The 22,666-nt window shown below is 44.5% G+C and overlaps 1 protein-coding gene across 1 annotated transcript in view; it reads left to right on the top strand.

Annotated features, from left to right (window-relative positions):
* Window positions 1–12,052: 12,052 nt before the first annotated feature.
* The window catches only part of IL5RA (interleukin 5 receptor subunit alpha), an 89,952-nt gene continuing 79,338 nt past the window's right edge, over window positions 12,053–22,666 (top strand). The window contains exon 1 of the mRNA XM_072132000.1: window positions 12,053–12,156. Coding sequence (XP_071988101.1) covers window positions 12,127–12,156 — 30 coding nt within the window. The 5' untranslated portion in view covers window positions 12,053–12,126. The remainder of the gene's footprint in view (window positions 12,157–22,666) is intronic.

Here is a 22,666-nt window from a genome sequence, read left to right as displayed (position 1 = left end):
TCCGAGATACATCACTACTGAGTGATACAATGTATACAGCCCCCAGATACATCACTACTGAGGGATACACTGTATACAGCCCCCAGATACATCACTACTGAGTGATACAATGTATACAGCCCCCAGATACACTGAGTGATACAATGTATACAGCTCCCAGATACATCACTACTGAGTGATACAATGTATACAGCCCCCAGATACACTGATTGATACAATGTATACAGCTCCCAGATACATCACTACTGAGTGATACAATGTATACAGCCCCCAGATACATCACTACTGAGGGATACACTGTATACAGCCCCCAGATACATCACTACTGAGTGATACAATGTATACAGCCCCCAGATACATCACTACTGAGTGATACAATGTATACAGCCCCCAGATACATCACTACTGAGTGATACAATGTATACAGCCCCCAGATACATCACTACTGAGTGATACAATGTATACAGCCCCCAGATACATCACTACTGAGTGATACAATGTATACAGCCCCCAGATACATCACTACTGAGGGATACAATGTATACAGCCCCCAGATACATCACTACTGAGGGATACACTGTATACAGCCCCCAGATACATCACTACTGAGGGATACACTGTATACAGCCCCCAGATATATTACTACTGAGTGATACAATGTATACAGCCCCCAGATACATCACTACTGAGGGATACAATGTATACAGCCCCCAGATACATCACTACTGAGGGATCCAATGTATACAGCTCCCAGATACATCACTACTGAGGGATACAATGTATACAGCCCCCAGATACATCACTACTGAGGGATACAATGTATACAGCCCCCAGATACATCACTACTGAGTGATACAATGTATACAGCCCCCAGATACATCACTACTGAGTGATACAATGTATACAGCCCCCAGATACATCACTACTGAGGGACACAATGTAAACAGCCCCCAGATACATCACTACTGAGGGATACAATGTATACAGCCCCCAGATACATCACTACTGAGTGATACAATGTATACAGCCCCCAGATACATCACTACTGAGTGATACAATGTATACAGCCCCCAGATACATCACTACTGAGTGATACAATGTATACAGCCCCCAGATACATCACTACTGAGGGATACAATGTATACAGCCCCCAGATACATCACTACTGAGGGATACAATGTATACAGCCCCCAGATACATCACTACTGAGTGATACAATGTATACAGCCCCCAGATACATCACTACTGAGTGATACAATGTATACAGCCCCCAGATACATCACTACTGAGGGACACAATGTATACAGCCCCCAGATACATCACTACTGAGGGATACAATGTATACAGCCCCCAGATAGATCACTACTGAGGGATCCAATGTATACAGCTCCCAGATACATCACTACTGAGGGATACAATGTATACAGCCCCCAGATACATCACTACTGAGTGATACAATGTATACAGCCCCCAGATACATCACTACTGAGTGATACAATGTATACAGCCCCCAGATACATCACTACTGAGCGATACAATGTATACAGCCCCCAGATACATCACTACTGAGCGATCCAATGTATACAGCCCCCAGATACATCACTACTGAGCGATCCAATGTATACAGCCCCCAGATACATCACTACTGAGTGATACAATGTATACAGCCCCCAGATACATCACTACTGAGGGATACAATGTATACAGCCCCCAGATACATCACTACTGAGCGATACAATGTATACAGCCCCCAGATACATCACTACTGAGCGATACAATGTATACAGCCCCCAGATACATCACTACTGAGTGATACAATGTATACAGCCCCTAGATACATCACTACTGAGTGATACAATGTATACAGCCCCCAGATACATCACTACTGAGTGATACAATGTATACAGCCCCCAGATACATCACTACTGAGCGATACAATGTATACAGCCCCCAGATACATCACTACTGAGTGATACAATGTATACAGCCCCCAGATACATCACTACTGAGGGATACACTGTATACAGCCCCCAGATACATCACTACTGAGGGATACAATGTATACAGCCCCCAGATACATCACTACTGAGCGATACAATGTATACAGCCCCCAGAAACATCACTACTGAGTGATCCAATGTATACAGCCCCCAGATACATCACTACTGAGGGATACACTGTATAGAGCCCCCAGATACATCACTACTGAGTGATACAATGTATACAGCCCCTAGATACATCACTACTGAGGGATACAATGTATACAGCCCCCAGATACATCACTACTGAGGGATACAATGTATACAGCCCTTAGATACATCACTACTGAGTGATCCAATGTATACAGCCCCCAGATACATCACTACTGAGTGATACAATGTATACAGCCCCCAGATACATCACTACTGAGCGATACAATGTATGCAGCCCCTAGAAACATCACTACTGAGTGATACACTGTATAGAGCCCCCAGATACATCACTACTGAGTGATCCAATGTATACAGCCCCCAGATACATCACTACTGAGATATACAATGTATACAGTCCCTAGATACATCACTACTGAGGGATCCAATGTATACAGCCCCCAGATACATCACTACTGAGTGGTACAATGTATACAGCCCCCAGATACATCACTACTGAGTGATACAATGTATACAGCCCCCAGATACACTGAGTGATACAATGTATACAGCCCCTAGATACATCACTACTGAGGGATACAATGTATACAGCCCCCAGATACATCGCTACTGAGGGATACAATGTATACAGCCCCCAGATACATCACTACTGAGTGATACAATGTATACAGCCCCCAGATACATCACTACTGAGTGATACAATGTATACAGCCCCCAGATACATCACTACTGAGGGATACAATGTATACAGCCCCCAGATACACTGAGTGATACACTGTATACAGCCCCCAGATACATCACTACTGAGTGATACAATGTATACAGCCCCCAGATACATCACTACTGAGGGATACACTGTATACAGCCCCCAGATACATCACTACTGAGCGATACAATGTATACAGCCCCCAGATACATCACTACTGAGCGATCCAATGTATACAGCCCCCAGATACATCACTACTGAGTGATACAATGTATACAGCCCCCAGATACATCACTACTGAGTGATACAATGTATACAGCCCCCAGATACATCACTACTGAGTGATACAATGTATACAGCCCCTAGATACATCACTACTGAGTGATACAATGTATACAGCCCCCAGATACATCACTACTGAGTGATACAATGTATACAGCTCCTAGATACATCACTACTGAGTGATCCAATGTATACAGCCCCCAGATACATCACTACTGAGCGATACAATGTATGCAGCCCCTAGAAACATCACTACTGAGTGATACACTGTATAGAGCCCCCAGATACATCACTACTGAAGGGTGCCCCCGACTGTATAAGGAGGGCGCCCACTGACTGGGGGTGTCCTAGTGTTGCAATTTATTACATGGGACGTTTGCACTTTAAATAGGGGCGGTATTTGCTTCCTTTCCCCTCCCATAGCTGAGCCTTTATAGGGCAGGCACTGGGCCTGCACTTCCTCTTGCCCGCGCCATCTTCAAGCTGTCCCTCCCTCCCTCCCTACTGTTACTTGGTTTTTGTTTTTGATGTTTTCGGTTTTCAGTGATCATCTCAAGTCACAGCTGACGGAAAATGAGAATTGATGTGGATTTTGCCCGGAAGTCGAAGTGCTGATTCGGGAGTCCGGTTGAGCAAACCGCTTCGGGCAGCGATGGTTTACAAAGAGATGGATGAAAATTGTGGTTAATTTTTTTTAAAAAAAGTATTAAGTAATAATTGTTTTGCTGAAGGAAAATGAGAATTGATGTGGATTTTGCCCGGAAGTCGAAGTGCTAATTCGGGAGTCCGGTTGAGCAAACCGCTTCGGGCAGCGATGGTTTACAAAGAAACGGACGGAGATTGTGGTTAATTTTGAGTATTAAAGTAATAATGGTTTTCGGTGATCATCTCAAGTCACAGCTGGCGGAAAAGAGAATTGATGTGGATTTTTTCGGAAGTCGAAGTGGTGGTTCGGGAGTCCGGATGAACAAACCACTTCGGCAGCGATGGTTTCCAAAGAAACGAACTGAGATTGCGGTTGATTTTGAGAATATTAAAATAATAATAATTGTGTTTATTAGCAATAAATAGCTGTGACCTTTTCTGCCCAACAGGAAGCCTCGTGTCATCATTTCTTAGTTATGTTTAGTTATAAATGGTTTATGGGGTTAATGTTACGGGAAGGATTATGTATCTTATCTAAAGTGCCTCAATGTGGAGTTAAATGGGTAATGTTTACTACCTCCCAGTCTGAGCGATACAATGTATACAGCCCCCAGATACATCACTACTGAGCGATCCAATGTATACAGCCCCCAGATACATCACTACTGAGTGATACAATGTATACAGCCCCCAGATACATCACTACTGAGTGATACAATGTATACAGCCCCCAGATACATCACTACTGAGTGATACAATGTATACAGCCCCCAGATACATCACTACTGAGTGATCCAATGTATACAGCCCCCAGATACATCACTACTGAGGGATACAATGTATACAGCCCCCAGATACATCACTACTGAGGGATACAATGTATACAGCCCCCAGATACATCACTACTGAGTGATACAATGTATACAGCCCCCAGATACATCACTACTGAGGGATACAATGTATACAGCCCCCAGATACATCACTACTGAGGGATACAATGTATACAGCCCCCAGATACATCACTACTGAGTGATACAATGTATACAGCCCCCAGATACATCACTACTGAGTGATACAATGTATACAGCTCCTAGATACATCACTACTGAGGGATACAATGTATACAGCCCCCAGATACATCACTACTGAGTGATACAATGTACACAGCCCCCAGATACATCACTACTGAGTGATACAATGTATACAGCCCCCAGATACATCACTACTGAGGGATCCAATGTATACAGCCCCCAGATACATCACTACTGAGTGATACAATGTATACAGCTCCTAGATACATCACTACTGAGTGATACAATGTATACAGCCCCCAGATACATCACTACTGAGTGATACAATGTATACAGCTCCTAGATACATCACTACTGAGTGATACAATGTATGCAGCCCCTAGAAACATCACTACTGAGTGATACACTGTATAGAGCCCCCAGATACATCACTACTGAGTGATCCAATGTATACAGCCCCCAAATACATCACTACTGAGATATACAATGTATACAGTCCCTAGATACATCACTACTGAGGGATCCAATGTATACAGCCCCCAGATACATCACTACTGAGTGGTACAATGTATACAGCCCCCAGATACATCACTACTGAGTGATACAATGTATACAGCCCCCAGATACACTGAGTGATACAATGTATACAGCCCCTAGATACATCACTACTGAGGGATACAATGTATACAGCCCCCAGATACATCGCTACTGAGGGATACAATGTATACAGCCCCTAGATACATCACTACTGAGTGATACAATGTATACAGCCCCCAGATACATCACTACTGAGCGATACAATGTATACAGCCCCTAGAAACATCACTACTGAGTGATACAATGTATACAGCCCCTAGATACACTGAGTGATACAATGTATACAGCCCCCAGATACATCACTACTGAGCGATACAATGTATACAGCCCCCAGATACATCACTACTGAGGGATACAATGTATACAGTCCCCAGATACATCACTACTGAGGGATACAATGTACACAGCCCCCAGATACATCACTACTGAGCGATACAATGTATACAGCCCCCAGATACATCACTACTGAGCGATACAATGTATACAGCCCCCAGATACATCACTACTGAGTGATACAATGTATACAGCCCCCAGATACATCACTACTGAGTGATACAATGTATACAGCCCCCAGATACATCACTACTGAGCGATACAATGTATGCAGCCCCTAGAAACATCACTACTGAGTGATACACTGTATAGAGCCCCCAGATACATCACTACTGAAGGGTGCCCCCGACTGTATAAGGAGGGCGCCCACTGACTGGGGGTGTCCTAGTGTTGCAATTTATTACATGGGACGTTTGCACTTTAAATAGGGGCGGTATTTGCTTCCTTTCCCCTCCCATAGCTGAGCCTTTATAGGGCAGGCACTGGGCCTGCACTTCCTCTTGCCCGCGCCATCTTCAAGCTGTCCCTCCCTCCCTCCCTACTGTTACTTGGTTTTTGTTTTTGATGTTTTCGGTTTTCAGTGATCATCTCAAGTCACAGCTGACGGAAAATGAGAATTGATGTGGATTTTGCCCGGAAGTCGAAGTGCTGATTCGGGAGTCCGGTTGAGCAAACCGCTTCGGGCAGCGATGGTTTACAAAGAGATGGATGAAAATTGTGGTTAATTTTTTTTAAAAAAAGTATTAAGTAATAATTGTTTTGCTGAAGGAAAATGAGAATTGATGTGGATTTTGCCCGGAAGTCGAAGTGCTAATTCGGGAGTCCGGTTGAGCAAACCGCTTCGGGCAGCGATGGTTTACAAAGAAACGGACGGAGATTGTGGTTAATTTTGAGTATTAAAGTAATAATGGTTTTCGGTGATCATCTCAAGTCACAGCTGGCGGAAAAGAGAATTGATGTGGATTTTTTCGGAAGTCGAAGTGGTGGTTCGGGAGTCCGGATGAACAAACCACTTCGGCAGCGATGGTTTCCAAAGAAACGAACTGAGATTGCGGTTGATTTTGAGAATATTAAAATAATAATAATTGTGTTTATTAGCAATAAATAGCTGTGACCTTTTCTGCCCAACAGGAAGCCTCGTGTCATCATTTCTTAGTTATGTTTAGTTATAAATGGTTTATGGGGTTAATGTTACGGGAAGGATTATGTATCTTATCTAAAGTGCCTCAATGTGGAGTTAAATGGGTAATGTTTACTACCTCCCAGTCTGAGCGATCCAATGTATACAGCCCCCAGATACATCACTACTGAGTGATACAATGTATACAGCCCCCAGATACATCACTACTGAGTGATACAATGTATACAGCCCCCAGATACATCACTACTGAGTGATACAATGTATACAGCCCCCAGATACATCACTACTGAGTGATCCAATGTATACAGCCCCCAGATACATCACTACTGAGGGATACAATGTATACAGCCCCCAGATACATCACTACTGAGGGATACAATGTATACAGCCCCCAGATACATCACTACTGAGTGATACAATGTATACAGCCCCCAGATACATCACTACTGAGGGATACAATGTATACAGCCCCCAGATACATCACTACTGAGGGATACAATGTATACAGCCCCCAGATACATCACTACTGAGTGATACAATGTATACAGCCCCCAGATACATCACTACTGAGTGATACAATGTATACAGCTCCTAGATACATCACTACTGAGGGATACAATGTATACAGCCCCCAGATACATCACTACTGAGTGATACAATGTACACAGCCCCCAGATACATCACTACTGAGTGATACAATGTATACAGCCCCCAGATACATCACTACTGAGGGATCCAATGTATACAGCCCCCAGATACATCACTACTGAGTGATACAATGTATACAGCTCCTAGATACATCACTACTGAGTGATACAATGTATACAGCCCCCAGATACATCACTACTGAGTGATACAATGTATACAGCTCCTAGATACATCACTACTGAGTGATACAATGTATGCAGCCCCTAGAAACATCACTACTGAGTGATCCAATGTATACAGCCCCCAAATACATCACTACTGAGATATACAATGTATACAGTCCCTAGATACATCACTACTGAGGGATCCAATGTATACAGCCCCCAGATACATCACTACTGAGTGGTACAATGTATACAGCCCCCAGATACATCACTACTGAGTGATACAATGTATACAGCCCCCAGATACACTGAGTGATACAATGTATACAGCCCCTAGATACATCACTACTGAGGGATACAATGTATACAGCCCCTAGATACATCACTACTGAGGGATACAATGTATACAGCCCCCAGATACATCGCTACTGAGGGATACAATGTATACAGCCCCCAGATACATCACTACTGAGTGATACAATGTATACAGCCCCCAGATACATCACTACTGAGCGATACAATGTATACAGCCCCTAGAAACATCACTACTGAGTGATACAATGTATACAGCCCCTAGATACACTGAGTGATACAATGTATACAGCCCCCAGATACATCACTACTGAGCGATACAATGTATACAGCCCCCAGATACATCACTACTGAGGGATACAATGTATACAGTCCCCAGATACATCACTACTGAGGGATACAATGTACACAGCCCCCAGATACATCACTACTGAGCGATACAATGTATACAGCCCCCAGATACATCACTACTGAGCGATACAATGTATACAGCCCCCAGATACATCACTACTGAGTGATACAATGTATACAGCCCCCAGATACATCACTACTGAGTGATACAATGTATACAGCCCCCAGATACATCACTACTGAGCGATACAATGTATACAGCCCCCAGATACATCACTACTGAGTGATACAATGTATACAGCCCCCAGATACATCACTACTGAGCGATACAATGTATACAGCCCCCAGATACACTGAGTGATACACTGTATACAGCCCCCAGATACATCACTACTGAGTGATACAATGTATACAGCCCCTAGATACATCACTACTGAGTGATACAATGTATACAGCCCCCAGATACATCACTACTGAGCGATACAATGTATACAGCCCCTAGATACATCACTACTGAGGGATACAATGTATACAGCCCCCAGATACACTGAGTGATACACTGTATACAGCCCCCAGATACATCACTACTGAGTGATACAATGTATACAGCTCCTAGATATATAGGGTTTCATTTATCAGGTCTTGTATGTTTTTGCTTTCTATAGCATAATTACTTCCATAGGCTCCTGATTTATCCACCAGCGGCCTTTATTATACACCCAGATCTCCCTAATAGACCGTACACTGCAGAAAATACGGAGAGAGAATAATCACATAGAACACATAAAGAACAAAGATCCGAATAATGATAAACAATTGCACCAAGGTACCAAATGTACAAAAAAAAAATCACCAAAAACAAAAATCTCACCTAAAATTATCATAAAGAAGGAAACTGCGGTCACATAATATCGGCTGCCTTCAAATAACTGCTGAAAGTTCCTTCCAACCCGAAGTGCAAAACATGCAACAAAAAAACAGAACTTCAACTAATCTGTACAAGACAGAAGAGGAAGAGAAACATATCTGATAAAATTAGGACAAATACACAAGTTTCCTGACATAATATTATACTAACTGCTGAAATATTATAACACTGCCCCTATATACGAGACTATAATTGCTATAATACTGCCCCCTATGTACAGGAATATAACTACTATAATACTGCCCCCTATGTACAAGAATATAACTACTATAATACTGCCCCCTATGTACAGGAATATAACTACTATAATACTGCCCCCTATGTACAGGAATATAACTACTATAATACTGCCCCCTATGTACAGGAATACAACTACTATAATACTGCCCCCTATGTACAGGAATGTAACTGCTATAATACTGCTCCTATGTACAGGAATATAACTACTATAATACTGCCCCCTATGTACAGGAATATAACTACTATAATACTGCCCCCTATGTACAGGAATATAACTACTATAATACTGCCCCCCTATGTACAAGAATATAACTACTATAATACTGCCCCTATGTACAAGAATATAACTACTATAATACTGCCCCTATGTACAAGAATATAACTACTATAATACTGCCCCCTATGTACAGGAATATAACTACTATAATACTGCCCCCTATGTACAGGAATATAACTACTATAATACTGCCCCCTATGTACAAGAATATAACTACTATAATACTGCCCCCTATGTACAGGAATATAACTACTATAATACTGCCCCCTATGTACAGGAATATAACTACTATAATACTGCCCCCTATGTACAGGAATATAACTACTATAATACTGCCCCCTATGTACAAGAATATAACTACTATAATACTGCCCCCTATGTACAGGAATATAACTACTATAATACTGCCCCCTATGTACAGGAATATAACTACTATAATACTGCCCCCTATGTACAGGAATATAACTACTATAATACTGCCTCCTATGTACAAGAATATAACTACTATAATACTGCCCCCTATGTACAGGAATATAACTACTATAATACTGCCTCCTATGTACAAGAATATAACTACTATAATACTGCCCCCTATGTACAGGAATATAACTCCTATAATACTGCCCCCTATGTACAAGAATATAACTACTATAATACTGCCCCCTATGTACAGGAATATAACTACTATAATACTGCCCCCTATGTACAGGGATATAACTACTATAATACTGCCCCCTATGTACAAGAATATAACTACTATAATACTGCCCCCTATGTACAGGAATATAACTACTATAATACCGCCCCCTATGTACAGGAATATAACTACTATAATACTGCCCCCTATGTACAGGAATATAACTCCTATAATACTGCCCCTATGTACAGGAATATAACTACTATAATACTGCCCCCTATGTACAAGAATATAACTACTATAATACTGCCCCCTATGTACAAGAATATAACTACTATAATACTGCCCCCTATGTACAGGAATATAACTACTATAATACTGCCCCCTATGTACAGGAATATAACTACTATAATACTGCCTCCTATGTACAAGAATATAACTACTATAATACTGCCCCCTATGTACAAGAATATAACTACTATAATACTCCCCCTATGTACAGGAATATAACTACTATAATACTGCCCCCTATGTACAGGAATATAACTACTATAATACTGCCCCCTATGTACAGGAATATAACTACTATAATACTGCCCCCTATGTACAGGGATATAACTACTATAATACTGCCCCCTATGTACAAGAATATAACTACTATAATACTGCCCCCTATGTACAAGAATATAACTACTATAATACTGCCCCCTATGTACAAGAATATAACTACTATAATACTGCCCCTTATGTACAGGAATATAACTACTATAATACTGCCCCCTATGTACAAGAATATAACTACTATAATCCTGCCCCCTATGTACAGGAATATAACTACTATAATACTGCCCCTTATGTACAGGAATATAACTACTATAATACTGCCCCCTATGTACAGGAATATAACTACTATAATACTGTCCCCTATGTACAAGAATATAACTACTATAATACTGCCCCCTATGTACAAGAATATAACTACTATAATACTGCCCCCTATGTACAGGAATATAACTACTATAATACTGCCCCCTATGTACAGGAATATAACTACTATAATACTGCCCCCTATGTACAGGAATATAACTACTATAATACTGCCCCCTATGTACAAGAATATAACTACTATAATCCTGCCCCCTATGTACAGGAATATAACTACTATAATACTGCCCCTTATGTACAGGAATATAACTACTATAATACTGCCCCCTATGTACAGGAATATAACTACTATAATACTGTCCCCTATGTACAAGAATATAACTACTATAATACTGCCCCCTATGTACAAGAATATAACTACTATAATACTGCCCCCTATGTACAGGAATATAACTACTATAATACTGCCCCCTATGTACAGGAATATAACTACTATAATACTGCCCCCTATGTACAAGAATATACGGTAACTACTAGAATAGTACCATAGTTGGTTTCTCTATATTTGGTTACTATTATACTCTTCCTCATAGTATATTAGTGATGTAGTAGAGTTGGTCTTGTATTATATCATCCAGGTGTTTGTTATATGATGTGCGGTTGTATTTGGGGCAGGGATGTGGCGGTGTTATAGCTGTGGCTGCACAGTGTTTCATAATCTTTAGATTTGTAGATTGAGAAATGACCTGTCAGTGAAGCAGAAACTTTGACCAAATACAAAGAAGATCAGCGGAGGAGCATGAAGGAGGAGGACACAGAGAGCAGCGAGGTGAGACCAGAGATAGAAGGATAAGGCAAACATAACTCTGAGTACAGATCATGTAGTAGATGTGTCCTGCAGTCCCATGTAACAGCACAGATAACACAGTGATATCTCTGAGTACAGATCATGTAGTAGATGTGTCCTGCAGTCCTATGTAACAGCACAGATAACACAGTGATATCTCTCTGAGTACAGATCATGTAGTAGATGTGTCCTGCAGTCCCATGTAACACCACAGATAACACAGTGATATCTCTGAGTACAGATCATGTAGTAGATGTGTCCTGCAGTCCTATGTAACACCACAGATAACACAGTAATATCTCTGAGTACAGATCATGTAGTAGATGTGTCCTGCAGTCCTATGTAACACCACAGATAACACAGTGATATCTCTGAGTACAGATCATGTAGTAGATGTGTCCTGCAGTCCTATGTAACACCACAGATAACACAGTGATATCTCTGAGTACAGATCATGTAGTAGATGTGTCCTGCAGTCCTATGTAACACCACAGATAACACAGTGATATCTCTCTGAGTACAGATCATGTAGTAGATGTGTCCTGCAGTCCCATGTAACACCACAGATAACACAGTGATATCTCTGAGTACAGATCATGTAGTAGATGTGACCTGCAGTCCTATGTAACACCACAGATAACACAGTGATATCTCTGAGTACAGATCATGTAGTAGATGTGTCCTGCAGTCCTATGTAACACCACAGATAACACAGTGATATCTCTGAGTACAGATCATGTAGTAGATGTGTCCTGCAGTCCTATGTAATACCACAGATAACACAGTGATATCTCTGAGTACAGATCATGTAGTAGATGTGTCCTGCAGTCCTATGTAATACCACAGATAACACAGTGATATCTCTGAGTACAGATCATGTAGTAGATGTGTCTTGCAGTCCTATGTAACACCACAGACAACACAGTGATATGTAACAGCACAGATAACACAGTGATATCTCTGAGTACAGATCATGTAGTAGATGTGTCCTGCAGTCCTATGTAACAGCACAGATAACACAGTGATATCTCTGAGTACAGATCATGTAGTAGATGTGTCCTGCAGTCCTATGTAACATCACAGATAACACAGACTGTAGGGATTAACAAACCCAAACCTTAAATTTGGTACTTGCCCCTGTACCTTGATAAACCATCCAACCGTTAGGTACTTGACCTTGTACCTTGATAAACCATCCAACCGTTAGGTACTTGACCTTGTACCTTGATCAACCATCCAACCGCTTGGTACTTGACCTTGTACCTTGATCAACCATCCAACCGCTTTGTACTTGACCTTGTGCCTTGATCAACCATCCAAACCGTCCGGTACTTGACCTTGTGCTTTGATAAACCTTCCATCCGTCTGGTACTTGACCTTGTACTTTGATAAATCATCCATCCGTCTGGTACTTGACCGTGTACCTAGACTAACCACCCAACCATCTGGTACTTGACCGTGTACCTAGACTAACCACCCAACCGTCTGGTACTTGACCGTGTACCTAGACTAACCACCCAACCGTCTGGTACCTGACTGTGTACCTAGACTAACCACCCATCAACAGACCGGGAAACTAAATGTTTGGGTAATGTGGGAAGGCCACAGCGTTTATTAACAACTAAGATAGATTATTAAATAATGTTATAAATTAAAACATTTCTCAACTTGCTAGGCCCGCTTGGCATCTTCAAAATCTTGAGAACCGACTTCGCCCGAAATGGCGGCTGCGGCCCTGCAGCCGGCATGTGGGCATCTTCCAGCGCCTTAGGGCCTGTGTAACTTCCGCCTTCGCTGTGACAACTGTAGGAAAACAGAAGGAAACGGCCAGAACCAAGGAAAGAAAAACTGAAAAGAAATAATTCTGAGGGCAGGGTGGGAGGGTGACTTCTCGCCTCTTCGGTCCAGGGGGCAGAAGGAAAGAGGCCCCCCCACGTGCTCTCGGACTTTATAAAACCACCGGGCGGGTCCTTACCCGCCCCCAAACACCACCTCCTGTGACCTCACACGGGAGGAGTAAAGGGGCAAGCCCCACCAGCCTACCAGAAGGCTAGAAACCACCCCCTACAGTCCTCAGCCCCTTCGCTATTTGCTTTGGGGCTTGTTAGACTGTAGGGATTAACAAACCCAAACCTTAAATTTGGTACTTGCCCCTGTACCTTGATAAACCATCCAACCGTTAGGTACTTGACCTTGTACCTTGATAAACCATCCAACCGTTAGGTACTTGACCTTGTACCTTGATAAACCATCCAACCGTTAGGTACTTGACCTTGTACCTTGATCAACCATCCAACCGCTTGGTACTTGACCTTGTACCTTGATCAACCATCCAACCGCTTTGTACTTGACCTTGTGCCTTGATCAACCATCCAAACCGTCCGGTACTTGACCTTGTGCTTTGATAAACCTTCCATCCGTCTGGTACTTGACCTTGTACTTTGATAAATCATCCATCCGTCTGGTACTTGACCGTGTACCTAGACTAACCACCCAACCATCTGGTACTTGACCGTGTACCTAGACTAACCACCCAACCGTCTGGTACTTGACCGTGTACCTAGACTAACCACCCAACCGTCTGGTACCTGACTGTGTACCTAGACTAACCACCCATCAACAGACCGGGAAACTAAATGTTTGGGTAATGTGGGAAGGCCACAGCGTTTATTAACAACTAAGATAGATTATTAAATAATGTTATAAATTAAAACATTTCTCAACTTGCTAGGCCCGCTTGGCATCTTCAAAATCTTGAGAACCGACTTCGCCCGAAATGGCGGCTGCGGCCCTGCAGCCGGCATGTGGGCATCTTCCAGCGCCTTAGGGCCTGTGTAACTTCCGCCACGGAGCAGCCTCCTCCCTCCTACCGGCTGCGACCCCCCACAAGGACCAAGGCCATGGCCTTCTCAGCCTGCTCCTGCAGGCCAAGAAGGAAAATATTCTAAAATATTCACCTCAATGGAATTGAGATGGACCCCGTCGCATAATAAGGGATGGTGGTTATCCCCCGCAGATTCTCATGCCTATGCGCCACTCCTCCCAGGGATTATTGTGATAATCAGGACTTTCCTTGCTCTCTTTATAGCAGCTGTGAATAGGATGCCTGACCCATTAACTGCTCGAAGACTAGTTATCCGGGGTGAGATGTGCCTTTTTGTGCTACCCAGGATTATCCTTTACCGACTTTAAGTTACTGCATTTACCCAAACCCAGGGACCGAAACCGCTAAAGCTCGCAACTAGTTATGGAAAGTTTTGGTCGCTTCCATCTTTCTCTGCACTAAGACAACCGCCCTATCAACGGAGACGTACGTGACCGCCACAACCTCGTATATTGCGTCATTGACCGAGGGACCTTTGGGAAAAGACAGGTGGTCGATTAATCTGAACTCTCCGGGCTCCTTTTGGGAAGTAAGCCTGGCGGTTCTATAAGGGGCCGGCCATCCTACCCGGGGAAACCTAAGCCTGGCGGTTCTATAAGGAACCGGCCGTCCTACCCAGGGAAACCTCTTTCCCGACCTTCTCCAGTGCTAATACTGGATTGAAAGGAATTAAACTGCCGCATTTAACCAACATTGCGGTGGGCTGGTGGCTAACCTGATGCAGTGGATGGGGTGAGAAGTGCCTTTTGTGCTGCCCAGGATTATCCTTCACTGACATTAACCCCTTAACGCCGAAGGCCCTTTTCACCTTCCTGACACGGGCCATTTTTGAAATCTGCCCGGTGTCACATTAAATGGTTATAAAACCGGAAGCTTTAACATATCCAAGTGATTTTAAAATTGTTTTCTCGTGACACTTTGTACTTCATGTTAGTTACAAAATTTTGGTGTTATGTTTTGCATTTATTTAGGAGAAATTCAGATATTTGGTGAAAATTTTGAAAAATTCTCGATTACCGGACTTCAAAATGTTCTACTTCACCCCATACATAGTCAGAACCGCTAAAATACTTAATAACTAACATTCACCGAATGACTAATTTATGTGGACGTGATGTTTTATGCATATTTTAAATTTTACAGGATGTTATGGGGCTTTGAATGTTACGTGCGATTTTCCATATTTTCATAAAAAACACAAAAACCTGCTATTGCGGGACCTGCTCAGTTTCAGGTCACTTTGAGAGGTCTAAATAAAAGAAAATCCCATAAATTACCCCATTATAGAAACTACACCCCTCAATGTATGTGAAACAACTTTTGTGAAGTTAGTTAACCCTTTAACTGTTTTACAGGGGTTAAAACAAAAACGGATGCAATTTAAAGTACTTTTTTTTTTTTTTTTGACTAAATGAATGTGTTTTTTTAAAAATGTACAAATTCTCAGTGGATAAAATACCAAAACGCTCCACAAATTTTAATCCCCAATCCCTTCCGCGTATAACAATACCCCATATGTGGTGGTGACTGCTGTATGGGCACACACCAGGGCATGGGGGGGGGGGGGGAGCTGCGCCATTCACCGCAGATTATGCATTGTACTTTTTATTGGCTATACAATTTTTTTTTTTTTTTTTTTTTGGACAAATAAGGGCTTATTTTTTGCGACATGAGATGCACTTTACAAATACTTCATTTTAGTGGGTCATTAGCTTATTGATGAGATTTTATTAACACTTGAATGTATGGGTGAAAGAAAAATTGTCAATTTTGGTTCCCTTTCTTTTTGTATTTTTTGGAGGTCGTACACCGTACACTAAAAATACTATATTATCTTTATCCTATAGGTCACTACGATTACGTTGATACCTCATGTGTATAGTTTTTTTTTTTTTATTTTTTTTTTTTTTTATTTTTACAATTTTACTGAATAAACTAAAATAGAGGAAATCTCATTTGTTTTTGCATCGCCATCTTTCCGGAGACGTAACTTTAATATTTTTTGTTGACAGAGCGAGTTTAGGGCTTATTTTTTACGTGTTGAGATGTTCTTTTCAATTGATACCATTTTGGTGCTCAATTTTTTTTTTTTTTTTAATTAAAATATGTTTTTATTAAATGTATTAACTCTTATCACTTTTACAGGTACGCCTGATCAAGCGATCCACTGATCGCTCGTTAAAGCTATTGTACACCACACACAGTGTAATACAGATGTATTACGCTGCGCATGCACGGACCCGGCTCCTGGAAGGAGGATCGCACAGCCCCGGGCACTGGCATTCCCGGGGCTGCGATCCCTAAATGGGTTGCCCTGTCCTGCGCTAGCTAAATTCCCTAAGCCCACAGGTGTATCCTGACTGGCTTGTAATTGTGTGAGTAGTGATCTAATGGATGTGATGACCTCTGTGTTCTTGTGTGATGAGGTAATGGCCGACCACGAGGGGAGGCCACTGAACTCACCGGATGAAGTCTTCGCTGGTGGAGCTGACTTGTCCTGATGAGAAGACTGTACTTTGTCCTGTTCAGATGGTTGGTGATGTTCGGAAGCTGAAGTGATGCGTTGAGGTGGTTTCTTGATGATGTCATAACTGCGAGGTGGAGCTTGAGAGCCTTGGCTGCCATGACGGGATGACCTCTGGGACTGCGGTGGATGTAGATAAGCTGAAGATCTGTCAGCAGATTCCTGGTGAGTTGCTGGACGCTCTGATGTCCGCCTGGAGCACTTGGTCAGGCTGTGAGGGAAGTCTGTGCCGTTGTCGGTAGTCTCGGTGACGGATGCGGGTGTGTGAGTGCGCCGCCTCGCGGCCACTGGAACCCGGTGACGATGGGCTGCTGTAGAGTCTGCGACGTCCTCCGTGATGATGATGATGGAGGCTGCGGCCTGGTGAGCGGAGCACAGAGCCAGTATCGGCAGCCCGCCTGCGGTATGGCCTCTGGGAGTCCATTCTGCTGTGACGTTGCTGCTTGTAGGACGGGGATCTGTGGCTCCTGTGTCTGTGGTGCGCCGTGGGCATAGAGGTCTCTACTGCATCAAGGGTATGCAGAGAGGACTCGGGGGAATAGGAGGGGAGAAGGGAAGGGGAGCTGCCCAGGGATCCAGGGCTGTGGTGTTGGCTGGGCCGGGAGGCATGGTGGGGGGGAGCAGAGGGCCGGGGCGCAGGCTGTGGATAGCGCTGCTGGCGGCTACTGAGTTGGTGGGGGGGGGGGGGGCCTGGGGAGTAGGCCCGAGGCCTGATATGGGGCATGGGGCTGCCTGGGGAGTAGGCCCGATGCCTGGAGTGGGGGTAGGCCCGAGGACTGCTGTGGGGCCTAGGGCTGGATGGGGGGTGGCCCGAGGACTGCTGTGGGGGCCTGGGCTGAATGGGGGGGGTAGGCCCGAGGCCTGGGGCAAAGCCCGGGGCTGTGAGAAAAATAGGCCCAAGGCCTGCAGCTGGCTGGCGTGGGGTCCCGAGGCCTGGTGGCCGGCCCCGGGCAGGCTGAAATATAGGCCCGAGGCCTGCCGAAAGTCCCCGGCCTAGGCGCCAGGTAGGCCTGAAGCCTGCCGCGCGGCGGGGGAGGGTCAATGGGGGTGCCGGAAGGGCTGGGGAAAGTCCGGCTTGCCGGAGGCCTGACCTGAAGCGCGGCCGGACGTGGAGGCCGCAGGCTCCGGCTGGGGTGATATGAGTGTCGGGAGGAGCGGGATCGCGGAGGTGAGGTGCGGAGGTGAGGTGCGGAGGTGAGGCGCGGAGGTGAGGCGCGGAGGTGAGGCGGGGGGCGCCGCGGGAGTGAGGTGATCGGTGGGGGTCGGGATCAAGGGCGCCGCAGAGGTGAGGGGGTTACCTTGCCGGCCGGGTGCTGGGGAGGCCGGGCATCTGGACTAAAAGCTGAGACCGGCCGGGACCTGAGCTGGAGGTGAGGAGAGCGGGGAGGTCCATCTGGCCGGGCCCTGGTGGTGAGGGGAGCGGGCAGCAGCGCTGGGGTGCAGGGCAGGGGAGAGGGCAGCCGTGCTGGGGTGCAGGGGAGCGGGCAGCAGCGCTGGGGTGCAGGGCAGGGGAGAGGGCATCCGTGCTGGGGTGCAGGGGAGCGGGCAGCAGCGCTGGGGTGCAGGGCAGGGGAGAGGGCAGCCGTGCTGGGGTGCAGGGGAGCGGGCAGCAGCGCTGGGGTGCAGGGCAGGGGATGGAAACCGCTTACCCCTTGCATTTTTCTCAGGTATCCCACGACGATCCTCCAGTGCAGTCGGCGTCCCACGTGGTCCAGGCGACGCCATCTTCTTCTGGCCCGGGCCGCGTTTCCTGGCTGGTGCTGGAGATCCTGGGCTCAGGCGGACAGGAGGCCTGATCTTCCTCATGGGACGTCTTCTATCTTCATCCAGCTGCTCCCGTGGAGGAGGTGAGGAGCACTGGGTGGGTGGTGGTGACAGGGTGGCGGGCCGCCGGGCGGGGGTGGTGGCTGTACCCTCCAGGGTGAAAGCCACTGCAGCGGGTTTCGATCCAGGGAGATGGGTGTCCTCTTCAGGGACGTCCGCTTCTTGAACCGACCCCGCAGCAGAGTGCTGCAGGAGGGTATCCAGCCAGGCTGAACCATCCAGGACCACTTGCTGGATTACTTGTTCTTCTAGGGAAGCCATGCTGGGTATTTGCAGAGGGGTCTCTGACTTCTCGCCTCTTCGGTCCAGGGGGCAGAAGGAAAGAGGCCCCCCCCACGTGCTCTCGGACTTTATAAAACCACCGGGCGGGTCCTTACCCGCCCCCAAACACCACCTCCTGTGACCTCACACGGGAGGAGTAAAGGGGCAAGCCCCACCAGCCTACCAGAAGGCTAGAAACCACCCCCTACAGTCCTCAGCCCCTTCGCTATTTGCTTTGGGGCTTGTTAGTGATATCTCTCTGTGTACAGATCATGTAGTAGATGCGTCCTGCAGTCCTATGTAACACCACAGATAACACAGTGATATCTCTCTGTGTACAGATCATGTAGTAGATGCGTCCTGCAGTCCTATGTAACACCACAGATAACACAGTGATATCTCTGAGTACAGATCATGTAGTAGATGTGTCCTGCAGTCCTATGTAACACCACAGATAACACAGTGATATCTCTGAGTACAGATCATGTAGTAGATGCGTCCTGCAGTCCTATGTAACACCACAGATAACACAGTGATATCTCTCTGTGTACAGATCATGTAGTAGATGCGTCCTGCAGTCCTATGTAACACCACAGATAACACAGTGATATCTCTGAGTACAGATCATGTAGTAGATGTGTCCTGCAGTCCTATGTAACACCACAGATAACACAGTGATATCTCTGAGTACAGATCATGTAGTAGATGTGTCCTGCAGTCCTATGTAACACCACAGATAACACAGTGATATCTCTCTGTGTACAGATCATGTAGTAGATGCGTCCTGCAGTCCTATGTAACACCACAGATAACACAGTGATATCTCTGAGTACAGATCATGTAGTAGATGTGTCCTGCAGTCCTATGTAACACCACAGATAACACAGTGATATCTCTGAGTACAGATCATGTAGTAGATGCGTCCTGCAGTCCTATGTAACACCACAGATAACACAGTGATATCTCTCTGTGTACAGATCATGTAGTAGATGCGTCCTGCAGTCCTATGTAACACCACAGATAACACAGTGATATCTCTCTGTGTACAGATCATGTAGTAGATGCGTCCTGCAGTCCTATGTAACACCACAGATAACACAGTGATATCTCTGAGTACAGATCATGTAGTAGATGTGTCCTGCAGTCCTATGTAACACCACAGATAACACAGTGATATCTCTGAGTACAGATCATGTAGTAGATGCGTCCTGCAGTCCTATGTAACACCACAGATAACACAGTGATATCTCTCTGTGTACAGATCATGTAGTAGATGCGTCCTGCAGTCCTATGTAACACCACAGATAACACAGTGATATCTCTGAGTACAGATCATGTAGTAGATGTGTCCTGCAGTCCTATGTAACACCACAGATAACACAGTGATATCTCTGAGTACAGATCATGTAGTAGATGTGTCCTGCAGTCCTATGTAACACCACAGATAACACAGTGATATCTCTGAGTACAGATCATGTAGTAGATGTGTCCTGCAGTCCTATGTAACACCACAGATAACACAGTGATATCTCTGAGTACAGATCATGTAGTAGATGTGTCCTGCAGTCCTATGTAACACCACAGATAACACAGTGATATCTCTGAGTACAGATCATGTAGTAGATGTGTCCTGCAGTCCTATGTAACACCACAGATAACACAGTGATATCTCTGAGTACAGATCATGTAGTAAATGTGTCCTGCAGTCCTATGTAACACCACAGATAACACAGTGATATCTCTGAGTACAGATCATGTAGTAGATGTGTCCTGCAGTCCTATGTAACACCACAGATAACACAGTGATATCTCTGAGTACAGATCATGCAGTAGATGTGTCCTGCAGTCCTATGTAACAGCACAGATAACACAGTGATATCTCTGAGTACAGATCATGTAGTAGATGTATCTCTGAGTACAGATCATGTAGTAGATGTGTCCTGCAGTCCTATGTAACACCACAGATAACACAGTGATATCTCTGAGTACAGATCATGTAGTAGATGTGTCCTGCAGTCCTATGTAACACCACAGATAACACAGTGATATCTCTGAGTACAGATCATGTAGTAGATGTGTCCTGCAGTCCTATGTAACACCACAGATAACACAGTGATATCTCTGAGTACAGATCATGTAGTAAATGTGTCCTGCAGTCCTATGTAACACCACAGATAACACAGTGATATCTCTGAGTACAGATCATGTAGTAGATGTGTCCTGCAGTCCTATGTAACACCACAGATAACACAGTGATATCTCTGAGTACAGATCATGCAGTAGATGTGTCCTGCAGTCCTATGTAACAGCACAGATAACACAGTGATATCTCTGAGTACAGATCATGTAGTAGATGTGTCCTGCAGTCCTATGTAACAGCACAGATAACACAGTGATATCTGAGTACAGATCATGTAGTAGATGTGTCCTGCAGTCCTATGTAACACCACAGATAACACAGTGATATCTCTGAGTACAGATCATGTAGTAGATGTGTCCTGCAGTCCTATGTAACACCACAGATAACACAGTGATATCTCTGAGTACAGATCATGTAGTAGATGTGTCCTGCAGTCCTATGTAACACCACAGATAACACAGTGATATCTCTGAGTACAGATCATGTAGTAGATGTGTCCTGCAGTCCTATGTAACACCACAGATAACACAGTGATATCTCTGAGTACAGATCATGTAGTAGATGTGACCTGCAGTCCTATGTAACACCACAGATAACACAGTGATATCTCTGAGTACAGATCATGTAGTAGATGTGTCCTGCAGTCCTATGTAACACTACGGATAACACAGTGATATCTCTGAGTACAGATCATGTAGTAGATGTGTCCTGCAGTCCTATGTAACAGCACAGATAACACAGTGATATCTCTGAGTACAGATCATGTAGTAGATGTGTCCTGCAGTCCCATGTAACAGCACAGATAACACAGTGATATCTCTGAGTACAGATCATGTAGTAGATGTGTCCTGCAGTCCTA

The sequence above is a fragment of the Engystomops pustulosus genome, unplaced genomic scaffold (assembly GCF_040894005.1).
Source record: "Engystomops pustulosus unplaced genomic scaffold, aEngPut4.maternal MAT_SCAFFOLD_197, whole genome shotgun sequence".
Lineage (NCBI taxonomy): Eukaryota > Metazoa > Chordata > Amphibia > Anura > Leptodactylidae > Engystomops > Engystomops pustulosus.
The sequence above is the reverse complement of the archived record's forward strand: the minus strand, read 5'-3'. Positions and strand labels throughout refer to the sequence as shown.